Source organism: Euleptes europaea, chromosome 13 (assembly GCF_029931775.1).
Source record: "Euleptes europaea isolate rEulEur1 chromosome 13, rEulEur1.hap1, whole genome shotgun sequence".
Lineage (NCBI taxonomy): Eukaryota > Metazoa > Chordata > Lepidosauria > Squamata > Sphaerodactylidae > Euleptes > Euleptes europaea.
Window position 1 is genome coordinate 63,475,166 of NC_079324.1, and position 16,204 is coordinate 63,491,369.

Below are 16,204 nucleotides of genomic sequence, written 5' to 3' on the forward strand. Positions count from 1 at the left end.
TAGTGGATTGTAATTTATTGTGAGGCGCGTCTTCATTTTTCCTTTAAGGGTATTTCCGCCTTCAGGAAGCAGAATATTAAAACAAATCTTGTATACTGCCTTGATAAATCAAGGACCCCACTCCACCTGCCTCTGCCATTTATCGTATAAGTTGCGGAACTTTTATTTTCAGACTACAGCTATTAAGGCTAAATGGCTTCCTTGCAAGCTCTTCCTTGCTTATTTGCCTCATTTGTTCTTTTCTTTTCAAGAGGCACTTGACTTTATGATAAAGCAATCAAGCAGCTTTTTGTGAAAGAAAGCATTACCTGGAATGTGGCAGGTAGAGTGAATAAGCTTATACAGGGTAGTTACAGGTCCAAATCTTGGCTCAGTTTTGAAATGCCAGGGGGGCCTTGAGTTGACTCAAGGGTTTTTCAAGGTAAGAGATGAGAAAAGGTAGGCTGCCATTATTGTCTGCCTCTGCAAAGCAACCCTCAACTTCCTTGGTGGTCTCCCATTCAAGTACTAATCAGGGCTGACCCTGCTGTGCTTCAGAGAACTAACAAGATCAGGCTAGCCTGGCCCTTCTTTACCAGTGGAGCACGCTGGTTGGGGCAGCAAAGTGACACTTGATTGTAAGGCAGAGTCTTTCTGCAAAACTGTATGCATTTATTTAAATGGGCAAGGAACCTACTATCAGCCAGCCCTTGCTTTCCCATAGGCACTCATTTTGTATCAAATGTATATCACATTATAAGACTGGTAAAATATAAGCTTCCTTGTTCGGGTGGCAAATCTAGAGTTTTACTGTATAACGACTCTGAAAACCGTAAAATTAGGAAACTATATTTCTGTGCTATATGGTGGTTTGTCATTTTCTGCCTCCTTATCCCAACGTTGGGCGCCAATGTTGTGACCCAAAATTGTCTACAGAGTCCAATGAAAGACAATTGAAAGGAAGTTGGATGAATTTACAGCTCATTTATTTGATCAAAAAAAGTGCAGCTGGGTGGACAAAATCAAGACTAGCAGTCGAGACAATGCCACCCAGGGCGGAGCTAAAGCAAGCATCTTTATAGACTTTCAGCATTCCAACTCAATAAAGATACAACTGAGAACATCCGATTTTCTGTCATCATTACCTAATTTAGCTTCTACTGTGCCTGCTTGCCCTTCGATACATTTAAGAATGAAAGCTTTATTCACAGGCACAGAGAGAAGGGAGGGGGGTTGGGGCTTTCATGTCTACTCTATTCTCGTGTGCATCTGAACGGTGCAGGTTATGAATACCTGGGCACAACAGTCTCCCATCCAAATACTTGCCAGGGTCGAGGCTGAGAGTGTGTCTGGCCCAAGGTCACCCAGCAAGCTTCCGTGGCACAAGCGGAAATTTGAACCTGGGTCTCCAAGGTCCTAGTCTGACACCTTAACCACTATACCACATTGGCTCCCTTCTGTGCTATATATGGATACGTTTTAGGCAACTGGGCATTTAGAAAGAAGCAGAGGAGAGGATCCTAAAAAACTGGGATAAGCAGGCCAGCCAGGTTGCCAACATCCATGTGGGGCCTGGAGTTTTCTTGGAGTTCCCTTGGAGGAAATGGCAACTTCAGAGGGTGGCCTGTATGCATCACATTCCTTCTCCTACCCAAACTGTGCCCTTTCCAGGCAATGACCTCAAATCTCCAGAATTCCCCAAGCCAGAGCTGCCAGTTCTAGCCACGAGACCCTAGCATTTGTCACCAGGACTGTAATTCTTCTACCTGAACCGCTGGAATTCTGTCATCTTGGACACTTTTAAATTGCATTTTTTAAAAATGAATAAGCAGCAGGTCACTTAGGGTTGCCAGGTCCCTCTTCACCATCGGTGGGAGGTTTTTGGGGCGGAGCCTGAGGAGGGCGGGGTTTGGGGAGGGGAGGGACTTCAGTGCCATAGAGTCCAATGGCCAAAGCAGCCATTTTCTCCAGGGGAACTGATCTCTATCGGCTGGAGTTTGGAGATCAGTTGTAATAGCAGGAGATCTCCAGCTATTACCTGGAGGTTGGCAACACTGGGGTCACTGGAAATTAATGATATATTTGTAGGCTAATTAACAAATACTATTCTATGCATGTTTACTCAGAAGTAGGACTTACTGCCAAGTAAAGATGCTTAGCAGCTACAGTCTACAAATAAAAGGCTTGGAAAGCAATTCTTCACCTAGTTCCTGTGTGTGTGTGTGTGTGTGTGTAAAGTGCTGTCTCAAGTTGCAGCCGACTTATGGCGACCCCCTTTTGGGGGTTTTCATGGCAAGAGACTAACAGAGGTGGTTTGCCAGTGCCTTCCTCTGCACAGCAACCCTGGTATTCCTTGGTGGTCTCCCATCCAAATACTAACCAGGGCCGACCCTGCTTAGCTTCTGAGATCTGACAAGATCAGGCTAGCCTGGGCCATCCAGGTCAGGGCCACCTAGTTCCTAGGAGCGTTAAACAACAACCCAACATAGGCAAACTAGGAATCCATGAATGAAGTGCATTTATGATGTGTCTTAGATAGCGAGTTTCATTGTATTTCAGTCACTCAAGGGTTAAATTGTTTGTAACCAAGATCAAAAGGGGATGTAACCTACAGCATGTGTCAACAGCTATTTAAATTGTTTGTGACCAGATCAAAAGGGGATGTAACCTACAGTATGTTTCAACGAGCTATTTTCTTACCATGTGAAGATGTGAAGCTGTAGATACTCCCAGCTATAAATCTGGGATAGTGATAGGGAACGTAGGACGTAGTCAGGAGTTTGTTATTTTAAACTCGAGTTACCCTTCCCTGATGTTAGTAAGTGATATGGCAAACAAGGGTTCGTGGGGGGAGAGAGAGACCTGAGATCAATATTTCAAGAAAACAGTTTATTTGCAGCTGCTGACTCAGAGGCCCTAATGGGCAGAAATCTCTGAGCCCCGATCATACTGAGGAAGGGATATTTATCCAAATTCAAGATATGACAACCCATCAACATTCAGGGTAGGCCGATAGCACTCCAGACATAGAGGTGGTGCAGTACAGTTCAGTTCTATCCAGTTTCTCCTATCAATGTTTATAGTTCACTCTGACTCTCCATGACTCTTAACCCACTTCCTTAGCACACAGACATACAGGGATATTCTGCCCAGCAACAAGCTGTTCCCTGGCTGTCCTAATACATTTGACAGAAAGGAAAAGAGATTATTACAAATTGCTAAATCAGTGGATCTTCCGTAGTCAGGGGAAGTCTACCTGCTGTCACATAAGCAAAATTGATTTTTGCTAAGAGAACAGACGGCGAGTCTTTATTGTGTGCGCGCCACCTTCATAAGCTTCTACCCCTAATACCATTAGTATTCTACGACCCATTTCCTCTGACAAGGGTATTAATTCCCATCAATTTAAGCAAATCAGGAATGCGTCCCTCACTCCCCTCCCACCCACCCCCCTTAGGACAACCAGCCAGCACAGGACGACTCCTCCCCTTGCAGAGGGAGCCAAGCTGGCAGACTTTCGTTCCGCCCCCCGGAACCCTAGGCTCGCGGGATCGGCGGCCCGGCGGAGGAGCTGAGCGGCGGACCCCTTAGCAACCAGCGAGGGAGGCGGAGCTCGTTGCTAGGGAGTCCGCGCTCCAAAGGGGCCCGGGCCGCCGGCTTCCGGTCCCCCCCCCCGCCTCTTCCCTGCCGCCGGCCGCCTTGGGTTCCCGCCCACCCTTTGGCCCGGCCGTGGCGTCCGAGGGTCGTGGGATGCTGCTGAGCCGCCACGGGGCGGAGAAGACGGAGAAGGCGGCGGTCAGGCGGCTTCTGCGAGCCGGAGGGGCGGCCAGGTCAGCCTTGTGGGCGGGGCACGTGTCGCTTGGAGGCTGGGAGCGCCGAAGTGGAGCCTCCAGGCTCGGAGGCAGTGTACCGTCAACGTCAGGGGAGCGTGTGAAGGCCTCTGGACGGGCACATTAGCTGTCTGCTGCCTCAGGCAGAGGAAGGTCTTTAAACTAGAGTAGTAGAAAAGGGCCAGAGTCCAGTAGCACCTTAAAGACTAACAAGAATATTTTCTGGCAGGGTGTGAGCTTTCGTGAGCCACAGCTCACTTCTTCAGGTACCTTCAGCACCTTAAAGACTCACAAGAATATTTTCTGGCAGGGTGTGAGCTTTCGTGAGCCACAGCTCACTTCTTCAGGTACCTTCAGCACCTTAAAGACTCACAAGAATATTTTCTGGCAGGGTGTGAGCTTTCGTGAGCCACAGCTCACTTCTTCAGGTACCTTCAGCACCTTAAAGACTCACAAGAATATTTTCTGGCAGGGTGTGAGCTTTCGTGAGCCACAGCTCACTTCTTCAGGTACCTTCAGCACCTTAAAGACTCACAAGAATATTTTCTGGCAGGGTGTGAGCTTTCGTGAGCCACAGCTCACAAAGCTCATACCCTACCAGAAAATATTCTTGTTAGTCTTTAAGGTGCTACTGGACTCTTGCCCTTTTCTACTACTGCAGACAGACTAACACGGCTACCCACTGTGTTTAAACTAGAGGTCATTGTACAGGGGGTAAAGTAGGAACTCAGTCACTGAGCTAAGGGCCGTCCGCAACACTGTCTGTTTGAACACGTGGCGCTGTCTTATGCTGAGAGAGACCCTCGTCAGTATCGGCTGCCGTGACTGGGGGCAGCTCTCCGCTGTCTCGGGTAGAGAATCTTGCAGGTCACCCTGAGCCTTTTGACTGGAGATGCCAGAGGCTGGACTGAACGTGGGACTTTCTGCAAGGAAAAACATGCTACCCGCAATCCCTCCTCAAATGAAGTTATCGTGTACTGAGTCGAGCCCTTGGTCCATCAAGGTCAGCCTTGTCTGCTCTGACTGGTAGTGGCTCTCTGGGTTTCTCAAGCAGGAGTCTTTCACATCACATACAACCTAATCCTTTTAACTTCAGAGCCTAATGCGAAGTCCATGCTCCTCCACTGAGCCAGGGCCCCCCATTCTTAAAACACACAACGCTGCCCACTATTGTGTCCATCAAACTCAGTGCTGTGTAAGCTCTAGCCCTGCGGCAAACCCATAAACAGATTTCAGCAGACGGTAAATCCACGAAAGCAGTTTTATTGGTTAGAATCGATCGGTTTCGGAAGCCATATTCAAAAGGACACTAGTAAGGGGCAAAGGCAAGGTACATAGCATATATGGAAGAGCAAAAGGAGATAACTGGTAACCCAGGCAACCCCCCTCCCAGAGGCAGGAAGGAGTACTTGGTGATTCCCACAGTATAGGAATCTATGAAGACTAAACACGGGGCATAGACTGGCCTTGGACAGAATAGCACAACAGCATCTGGAAGCAGCACAATCGCACTACTGCATACCATCCTCATGGCCTGCTCCTGACATTCTGTCTTGTCTGATAGCAAGCAGTTGTCCAGGGTCATGTAGGATTGCCACCTCTGGGTTGGGAAATTCCTGGAGATTTGGGGGGGGGGCTATGGAGGATGAGGTTCGGTGTGTGGAGGGACCTCAGTGGGGTATAATAACACTGAGTCCACTCTCCAAAGTAGCAATTTTCTCCAGGGGAACTGATCTCTGTTTACCTGGAGATCAGTTGTAGTGCTGGGAGGTCTCCAGGCCCCACCTTAAGGTTGGCAACCCTAGGTCTTAGGCAGAGAAAGTCCTTTCCCAAGACCTGCTAGCTGATCCACTGAAGGTAATAAGCAGTGCTCTGAATTGGGCCCAGAAGCACACAGGTAAGTAGAGCAGGTGACGCAGCACTAGAGTTGTATATTCTGACACTCAACAGGACCCTCACAGTGGCATTTTGTATCAAATGAAACCTCCAAGAAATCTTCAAAGGCAGCTCCACACAGAGCCCATTATAGTAGTCCAGTCTGGGGGTTACAGCAGCATGGATCAGCACGGCCAAGTTATTGTGTGTGTTAAGTGCCGTCAAGTTGCTTCCAACCCATGGTGACCCTATGAATCAGCGTCCTCCAAAACGTCCTATCGTTCACATCCTTGCTCAGGTCTTGCAAACTGAGGGCCGTGGCTTCCTTTATAGAGTCAATCCATCTCATGTTGCGTCTTCCTCTTTTCCTGCTGCCTTCAACTTTTCCCAGCATCAGCCAGATGTACTTGAAAGGAGGCACTGCTAGCAACATTGCCGACCTGTTCTGGAGCGCTCCCAAGCTCTTAATTTGGTCTACTAAGGAAAGTTTCAGCCTGCCTAAATCTGTTAGATCAACAGCTGAATGTTCTCCCTTCTTAGCCACCATCACCTCCCTCTTGTCTGAGTTAAACTTTAGTGATTTGGTAAACTCCCCAAGACCCTGAGAAGCCAGGAGCTGCTGCCACTTAGAGAAGACAGTACTGACCTTGGTTTGAGTTAGAATTACTAACCTTATCCAGCTTCTAGTAAGGATTTCCACAGGATAGTGTGCATAGAACCATTTGAATAAACTAAAAAAAGATATAAATAAGCATCATCATTATTATTGTTGTTGATTATGATGATTTGCTTTAATGCTGTCATTGCTGTGGCAGTAAAAGATTGTGTGTATGTGTTTGTATAATATTTACTTGCATTTATTTCTTCCCTGTTCTTAGATCCAAAGTAATGAAGAACTGGGGCATGATTGGTGGGATCGCAGCTGCTCTTGCTGCTAGTGTTTATGTCTTGTGGGGTCCCATCACTGAGAGGAAAAAGCGCAGAAAAGGTGAAGGAGCGGGGCTGGATTGGTGGTTTTGGCACTTTGCCTCCTGACCCAAACAGAGGGAGGGTGGTGGTGGCAGGGGCCTCACTTGGCAACTGCCCTATCCTCCCTAAAGCATTTTTTGTTAGGTACTGTGTTCCACTTTTCTAGTGAGAATTGGAAAGAAACAGCCAGACATAAGAAGTGACATTACAGTTCAGTGCAGTTGTGTGGGAAGGAGATGCTCGTGGTGTGGCATCCAGGCACAGTGGAGCCCTGCTGCTTCCTCCCCACCCCACTTCCCCGTGATAGTCCACATAGACAGCCATGCTCTTGAATTCTGAACTGTGCTTGATATCTTTTCCCTAGGGCTAGTGCCAGGCCTACTGAACCTGGGCAACACCTGTTTCATGAACTCTTTGCTCCAAAGCTTGTCTGCATGTCCATCTTTGATCAGCTGGTTGGAAGAATTCACAGTTCAGACGGAGGCTGGCCAGCCTGTGTCCTCTGGGAACCAGTGTTTGTCCCTCACATTACTCCAGCTCCTGAAAGGTAACAGTCCTTTAGTAACCTTTGCTGGGTTGCATGAAGCATAAAACAAGTAATTTTTTCCAAAGGATGATTCTCCCTTCTGTTTTGATTCTTGATTCCCACGTGTTGGAATATAAATTGGAAAAAGCGCTACCCAAGTCAGCTTCTGTGCTGAGTCTGAACATCCCCTACATCTCTACAGTTCCAGACACAGGGGACAGATAGGAATCATTCTGCCTGGTGTATAAATGACTCCCATGTGTAGCCCAATACTGTACATCTCAGACAAAGACAGATGGAAAGGGCTGTAAGCTCAGTGGTAGAGCATCCACTTGGCATGCATAAGGTCCCAGGTTCAATCCCTGGCATCTCCAGTTAAAGGGACTAGGCAGGTAGGTGATGCGAAAGACCCCTGCCTGAGACCCTGGAGAGCTGCTGCTGGTGTGAGTAGATAGTACTGACTTTGATGGACCAAGGTTCAGTGTAAGGCAGCTTCATGTGTTCATGTGGAAGGGAAACAAAGCTCTTAACCAGCAAGTAGATTTATTACCCAAATGATACAGACTAGAAATAGAGAATCAGTATGGAGAATTCAGACAGAAAGCAGTGGCATCAAGGAAGCCTAATCTGTGTTTGATTATTTTACATTAAATACCCAATAAAAGTTACCCTTTTAATCCTAACTGTATACCTCCTGCTTGGCTAGTCCAGAGCAAACCAACCAAGAGCAAGAAGATAGGTGAGGAGTTGCCCAAATTGGGGACAGAAGGTGCATTGGGACTAGAGTTTAGGACAAGACAGAGGAAGTCCCTAACCAGGATGCCATGGGGAAGGACTGGGACCTGCATACATTTGTAATCGATTGTATTGACTCACTCTCTGTAGTCCGCCTTCAGTTCAAGTGAAAAGGGCAAACTATAAGTAATGTAAACAAATAAATAAATATGCCCACCCAACATCTGTCATAGAAAAGATGTGTGCGTGTTCTGGGATAGCCTCCATGGCACAAGAGTGACATGAAAACCATCAGAATCTGAGGGCAGTTCAGGATTGGGGAGTGAACACTTCTCTAATTTTTTGTGGTCTGCCTTCTTTTCTGTGTCTGATGCTTTCAGCTTTATCCTGTCAAGAGGCCACAGATGAGGACATCCTGGATGCCAGCTGTTTGTTAGAGGTTCTAAGGATGTACAGGTGGCAGATCTCCTCTTTTGAAGAGCAGGTAGTTACTGAACCAAAATAAGACGTCTTTGCATGCTGCTCAGTGCTTCAAAAACTTACCAATAAATGCACAGTCCGTGGCATTTTGTCAGATATAAGCTGTCGTGGGAGATGCAGAAACCTAAAATACCAACTTCTTTACTTCTTTAAATCTTTTAAGACTTACTGGCTTCACATTTTTCAGATCTGATTAAGACGTCGTAAGGCAGGGCCCCCCGACCTTTTTGAACCTGCAGGTAACTTTGGAATTCTGACACAGCGTGGCGGGCATGGCCACAAAATGGCTGCCTCAGGAGGCGGAACCAGCCATAGAATGGCTGCTGCAGCTGACCTTCAGCAGCTGACCTTCAGTCACACCATGAAAATTGTTGTGTTGTGGTGGCAGCTGCTGCTGAAGCAGTGTTTTAAAAAATCTGCACAGCCAATCAAACCGCCAATAGCCCCACCTGGCCCCACCCACTTTCTAAAAACACTTGGTGGGCACCAGAAAAGGTGTCAGTGGGCACCATGATGCCCATAGGTACCACGCTGGGGACCCCTGTTGTAAGAACTGTGTGTGTGTGTTAAGTGCCGTCAAGTCGCTTCCGACTCATGGCGACCCTATGAATGGAGGAGGTCTTCACAATTCTAAGAACTCAGGTTTCTTCTTTTAAAAAAATGTTGCTAGTTCTTACAACCTGTCAAAGATAGGTTGTAAGAACTAGCAACATTTTTTTAAAAGAAGAAACCTGAGTTCTTAGAATTGTGAAGACCTCCTCCAAGCCACAACAAAATCTCAAGGTGTACACTTGTGCGCAGCCACGCACACCCACCGGACCGAAGTAATCTACTTTTCCAGATTCGTTGGCTCACGCTGGCTGCTTGTTTCTGCAGGATGCCCACGAGCTCTTCCATGTCCTCACCTCTTCGCTGGAAGACGAACGAGATCGCCAGCCACGGGTCACGAACCTTTTTGATGTACACTCGCTAGAGGTGAGGGTGTGAGAAGCTACAGGGTGGGGGGAGTACTCTGGTAGCCACAGAAGGGCTCGCTGGAGCGGATACTGAGGGGCGTGGAGCTGGATGTGTCCCCAAAGGCAGCTGGTTCCGGTCCACCGACTCCTGCAAGCGACCCCAGCTGTGTGGGGTTGGGCATTGCAACATGAGAGAGAGAAGGGGGTGGGGTCACAGGCCTGTCAGGATGCGGGGTGGTAAGAAGTTGCAGCTGGTGAGAATCGCTCTGGGGTTGGCCAGAAAGGACTTTTTCACACACTGAATGGTTTGCCATAAGTCTCCTACAGATGAGCAGGTGCGAAGAGCCCAGGGCAGAGAGATGGAATCAGCACAGCCTTTAAAGAATTAATACCCTAAGGTCAAGAGACAGGGCCAAAATTAAATACTAAGTATGAATCATCTTATGAAAATGTATCTAATATATTTATTACAGTAAAAATCAACAACTTGTCTAAGGCCCTAATCTAGCCTCTATATTTCTATTGTACATATGAACATATAACACAAATTGACATAAAATAACATCCAGACATTTAGACCAAAAGAGCCTTAGACAAGTTGTTGATTTTTACTGTAATAAATATATTAGATACATTTTCATAAGATCATTCATACTTATAGTATTCATTTTGGCCCTTTTGCACGCTGTGGATGGTTTTGGAGAGACAGTGTGGTGTTGTGGTTAAGAGCGGTGGTTTGGAGCGGTGGACTCTGATCTGGAGAACTGGGTTTGATTCTCCACTCCTTCACATGAGAGGCAGAGGCTAATCTGGTGAACTGGATTTGTTTCCTCACTCCGTAGTTTTGTTTTTAACATGATTTTTAAAATGTATTTTTGTTTTTCTGTGCAGCAACCAGAAATACCCCACAAGCACATACGCTGCAGAATGAGAGGTAAAAACAGTTTGCTTTCTTGGGAAGACATGAAGGGTCCCTGTGGCGTAAGCCATTTGCCTGGCTGATATAAAAATCTGTTTCCCTGAGAATTGTTTTTGGCTGTGTCCAGGTTCAATCCCCTTTTCCAGTTTTTTTAAAATCCCACCCTTCTTTCAAGAAGCTTAGGAGGGTGTACTTGGTTCTTCTCTTTTTAATCCTCACAACAACCTTGCAAGGTAGGTAAGGCTGAGAACAACTGACTGGCCCAAGGTTACCTGGTTCTGAGGTTGGGCCCTGTCTCTGTTTATGCTTTCTTGAGGCTAGAGTTAGGGACAATCCCCGCTTCTTTGCATGTGGCAAACGGGCGTGAGAGTTGCATCACAGCACTGCTGGGTTGGCGTATGCAGTTCAAAATAGCAAGATGGGCTCGCACATTGCATTTTTGCAGAGTCGCCTCATTCCATGTCGAATCACTGGAAGCTGCACCATCCTTTTCACGGGAGGCTGACGAGCAACATGGTTTGCAAACATTGCAGGCACCAGGTATGTGTGGGCGGGTGAGACGGAGGGAGGGCTTGGAGGGACTACTGGCGACCAGTGGTGAAACTGGGGATGCGGGGGGTGGGGGGAGATGGGGCCCAAATGGAGCTGAGTCGGCTTCTGACCTCACGGAGAGGGTGGGGCTCTGGCATCCAAGGCTCTTCTGGAGCAGCAGGGGGAGGAGGTGGAAGAGCGTTCCTTGCAGGCCACAGAGGCAATGTCCGGCTGCGAATTCTGGGAGGGCTGAGAAGTACCACTACTTCAGGAGCATGTGAGTCATAATTAAGCATTTCCCTACATAAAAAGCTCTCCCCGTGTTTAGTAAGCTAGCACTGCAAGGAGAGGGCTAGGTTAATTTTTTTTACATGTGCTGCTTTACTCCATGCAGGCAGGTTTTTAAACCCAGGGAGTCATTTAAAAAGAAAAAATCCTCTTCCGTGCAGCTTGAAGTGGTTCAGCCTAGAATTCTGACCTTGCTTTACTTCCAGTCCAGTAGAGCAGCAAAATGAGCGAGTGGAACGGACTGGATCCCACATGAGGGGCGCCACATTTGAATGCTGCCTTTTGTTTAAAACACACACCTTCAGCCTATCAGGGTTCTATCCTGGTGCTGAGCTTCGGCTCTGGCTTTCTGTTTGGAGGGAGCTTTTAATGTAGGGGTGCATTCAAAAATACTTCCCCTCCCAGAGCCTGAAGTGATCCTCTCCATGATGGTACCCATTCCATTGCATACATTGCCTCAAGGCAGTTTTAAGGAGGGATTTGAACCCAGGTCCCAGGCCATTGCCATGTTTGCATAGCAGATGTGTGGAGTCTACATACAACAAGGTGAAACTGGCCTTGGAGATGGTTTCCATCCAGCCACAAAGGCTGTGGGAATGGGGTCCCCTGTAAATTTTACCCTTGGTAGAGCTGTGGATTGTTTCTCTTTCAGAGTCCTGTAAGATATGACACTTTTGACAGCCTTTCCCTGAGCATCCCTGCCACTAAGTGGGTAAGTCTCCCACTTGCTCTCCCCTCTGGGGCTTGGGGGATCAGCTTCACAGAGGAAGCTGCTGTTTTGAATGGAGAAGACCTTCCAACTCTCTGTATCCTCTTCCTTCCCTTGCGCGCAGGGCCACCCCATGACCCTGGACTGCTGCCTCCACCATTTCATCTCTTCTGAGTCGGTCAAGGACGTCGTCTGCAACAACTGCACCAAGGTATGTCATTCTGTTTCCCACTTACCTTCAGCTTGGGTCACAGTGCATAAGAACATGGTGGAGATTTGCTGTCCCTTAATGTGTTGGAAAGGCCCCTTTTCCCCCTCATTGCTCAGGAGTTTTAATCCTGTTCTGCTAGCAATCTTGGAAGCAACACTTCCTCAGGGTTTTTTACCACCACAGGCAAGGGGAGGTTTGCCACGACTACACCCAAGAATGAACTGTATGTCTCTGGGTACAGCTGTCATTGCGAAATCTGTAGTGCCTGACTTTGGGACTGTTGCCCTGGTGTCAATAGGAGCAATTCTGTTTCCCCAGGTACAGGCACAGGGGAGTGGGCAAGTCACCGAGAACCAGAGGACAACCTTTGTGAAGCAACTAAAGCTGGGAAAGGTGAGACCCCGCTCTTAAGATCTTAGCAACACCTTTTAGAGGGCGCCTATTGTGGGAACGGAGTGGTGAGCTGGAGGGATCACAGCCAGCCTCTGACGTGTGGACACCATCGCTGTGTTTTTTTCCTCGGCCCCAATAGCTAGCGATCAGGGAACCTGTTTTTGCTTATGGACTGGCGTGAAGTGTGGCCAGAGGATAAAAGGGGGAAGATCAACTGTTGAATACCATCCTGTGCTCCTAGGAGGCAGGGCAGGACAGAAAGGCCCTGAAAAGGGAATCGAGAGGGCTTAAAGAAAGCACCATTGGCTCTATTCAGAGTGGCAATGGGAAAATAAAGGCCAGGCGGTGCCTTGCAGACCTATATATCCAGTGATGTTAAAAAACACCGAATTTAGCTTTTCGAGCTGCAGAATTTTGCTTAATGGGTCCTAAAACATCCAGCCCTTCCATGTGATGCAAAGGTTTCACTCAGTATGCAGCATCTCCATTTTTCCTGAGGTTACCTTGCCAATACATGCAGACCCCCGTGACTCAACATTCCTATCAGACAGCTGTTGCCATCGGCCTAAAGTCCTCTACGGGTCATGTCTGACACAGGCCCCATTGGCCACAGGTCAACTTTATACTGTAACATGATAGGTGGAGACGAAAACAGACCCATGCGCAACACTGAGATCTAGTTTCCTGTTTGCAAGGAGTTTCCCCACAGAGGAGCATTCAGTTGCATGAGCTGCTGGAACAAGACAGTCGAGAACACATATTTTCCTCTTCCTCTGCTCATGAGAAGCAGGCCAGAGCAAGGACCACGTGAACGCCTCTGGCTTTCCCTTCTGCTGTACCTGGCCACCCCTCTTCTTTCTTCTGGGACCGTGTCATGCTGCCCTAAACATCCCTCTTTTCCTCCTTGTCCTCTCCCTGCCACGGCACGGTGGCGTCTTCCTGCGTAGCTGCCGCAGTGTCTCTGCATCCACCTGCAGAGGCTGAGCTGGTCCAGCCACGGCATGCCTCTCAAACGCAATGAGCACGTGCAGTTCAGCGAGTTCCTCGTCATGGACATCTACAAGCATCGCTTCCCCACCCACAAACGGAACCCCAGGAACCACCCAGAGGTGGTGTCGCCCAATGCAAAGTCTCCAGGTATGTGAAAGAAACAGCAGAGGCAGATGGCACTCCCTGGCCTGAGGTGTGTCTGGCTAGCCTCGACCAGGGCCAGGGCTTTTTCTGCGTTGGCCCCTGCCTGGTGGAATAGCCTCTCTAGTGAGACCAGGGCCCTGTGGGACCTCAAAGAGTTCCGCAGGGCCTGTAAAACAGAGCTATTCCGCCGGGCCTAGGGTTGAGGCCAGCTACGGTTCCCTATACATAAATGGTGGCCCCGCTAGCCCCCCACTGTGGTAATATCTTTTCCTATTCAATCTGGTATTTATTCCATCTGCTCACCTAGAGCTCACTCTAGAGGCGCCTTAGGTAAACTAGGATACTGTTTGTGATGTTATAGGACTATTTTAAAAACATTTTAATGCTTTTACTGATTTAATAGGACATCTATATTCTTGTAAGCTGTTCTGAGCCTAGTTTTGGCCAGGGAGGGCGGGATAATAAGTGGACATAATAAATAAATAAATAATAAAATCAAAGCAGGAAATGCGGGACTTGACATCCGGTGCCAGTCTCATGAGGAGCCGCGTCAGATATTCTGACTGTGCATGAGGTTTGTATGACCCAGAGGTGGGCATAGGGAAAAGATGAGGATTGTGAGAGCAAGAACTAGAAGCATTTCTTTTTAAAAGGCAGGCTTTCAGCTCTCATAAAGGAAAAGGTTTGGGAAACAAAGAGCTTAAAACCCAACAAAGAGCTTCTTGAAAGGCCTCCAGGTAACCTTTGAAACAGCCTCACACATAACTCCACTGAATGTTTGAGTCCTCTGTTAGCCTTTTGTGCCCTCAAAGAAAAAAGTCTTTTGCAGTGCTTCCCTGTCTGGTCCCCTGGAAACAACCCTCCCTCACCAGGGATGATAGCCAGGTGAGGGTGGTCCAGGTGGAGAGTATTGCTGTGTGTAGCACATACGCAGCTCAGTTTGATGCTTAATGGCACTGCTTCTCTTGCAGACATGGAACAGCCAGATTGTCATAAACCCTCGTTGATGAACGGCACCTGCTCCCCATCGTTGCTGACGTCCCCTGTAGGGTTTCCCTTCATGGCAGCTTCTGACTGTGGGTAAGCTTGACGCTGGCAGCGGCTGACGCCACCCAGAGGGGGGAGTGATCTGGCAGAGAACCAAAGACCCTAACTGGCTGCATCCCTCATTGACATCTGAGAGGTCGCTTCGTGCAGAACTCACAGGGTCAGAAATCCAGGTGAAATCTTGGCCTGTTGTCCAGTATATATTTGCCACCTTGGTTTTTGGCAGCACAGGATGTTACTATAGAAGTGAATAAGGGGGACTACGTTTTTTTATTTGTTTACGAAATGTATACCCCCACCTTTCTGCCCTCAGCAAGGCCACCAGGGTGATGAACAGATTTAAAAATAAACATAATAAAATAATAGTAGAAAGGAACAAGAGTTCAGTAGCACCTTAAAGACTAACAACATTTCTGGCAGGGTATGAGCTTTCATGAGCCACAGTTCACTTCTTCAGATACAGCTCGAATGTGAGTCCATCTATCCTTAAGTAGAGAAGAGTGAATTAGACACACAATGGCAATGTAAATGTCAAAATCAAGTGAATGACATTAGCAGGCGTGATTGGATTAAGTCCTGGGTCAGACCCTCCACTCACCAGTAGCACTTCTGTTTTGTCCTTATTAAGTTTATTAGCCCCCACCAACTCCAAAGCTGATCAGCTGGAAGCGCTGGAAGTTTTCTTCTTGAAACAGTCACAGTCCTTTTCGGGGCGGGGGCTGTGACTCAGTGGCAGCAGGGCACCTGCTTTGCCCACAGGTGGTTCCAGGTTCATTCCCTGCAGTATCCAATAAAAAGGGGTCAAGCCATCTGTGCAGTGAAAGACCTTTCTCGGCCTGAGCCCGTCAGAAGGGACAGGCTGGGCTGAAGGAGCCCTGGGTTGCACTTGATGGTGGAAGGCAGTGGCACGTATTCATACCAGCAGATGTGGAAGACGCTGTGGGTTGTGGCTTTTGTTTTTGGCATGGGTTAATGGCGGTAGGGCTGCGGCATATAGAATAAACACGCATCCCTCTCTTTTCTCTCCCTTCTCCCCTCCAACTCCTGCCCTCGCCAGCTCTCCAGTGTATCTCTACCGTCTGGTGGCCGTTGTGGTTCACCATGGGGACATGCATTCGGGACACTTTGTGACATACCGCCGCTCCCCGCCTGCTTCCAAAAATCCCCTGGCTGCCAGCAACCAGTGGCTGTGGATTTCAGACGACATCGTGCGCAAAACCACTTTGCAAGAGGTCCTCTTGTCCAGCGCCTACCTGCTCTTTTATGAGCGCATCCAGTCCAGGCTGCCGCAGCAGCACAACAAGGAGCTCCGGGCAGAGGAGTGACAGGCAGAGCAGTGGAGGCACCATTGATGCACTCCGAGGACGATGGTGCGCCGACGGTCTTGTGCAGATGGTTCCCCTATGAGTCCCTGGCTGGTCCGCCTCCAGGGGCGGTCGTCAGCTTCCACCACCCGAAGCCAGGGCTCTAACCTCATGCTCTTCCACATGCGTGTCAGTGTTAGAGAAGTGTTCCCATGCGCTGGTAGAGCTCCCAACCGGTGAATTTCACACAGCGACTTCCCCAGGTCACACTTCCGATTTTTACCTCCATTTCATGTATTGTGATGGAAATAGCATCAG

General features: G+C 48.3%; 1 protein-coding gene across 1 annotated transcript; it reads left to right on the forward strand.

Moving 5' to 3' along the window:
* The first annotated feature begins 3,722 nt into the window (after positions 1-3,722).
* Positions 3,723-15,907, forward strand: USP30 (ubiquitin specific peptidase 30). Its single transcript, XM_056859186.1, has 13 exons — positions 3,723-3,809; positions 6,563-6,672; positions 7,018-7,200; positions 8,295-8,398; positions 9,271-9,369; positions 10,242-10,284; positions 10,715-10,809; positions 11,741-11,800; positions 11,922-12,008; positions 12,327-12,401; positions 13,349-13,538; positions 14,507-14,615; positions 15,640-15,907. The coding sequence occupies exons 1-13, from the start codon at positions 3,730-3,732 to the stop codon at positions 15,905-15,907; spliced, it is 1,503 nt and encodes a 500-aa protein (XP_056715164.1). The 5' UTR covers positions 3,723-3,729.
* Positions 15,908-16,204: the final 297 nt, after the last annotated feature.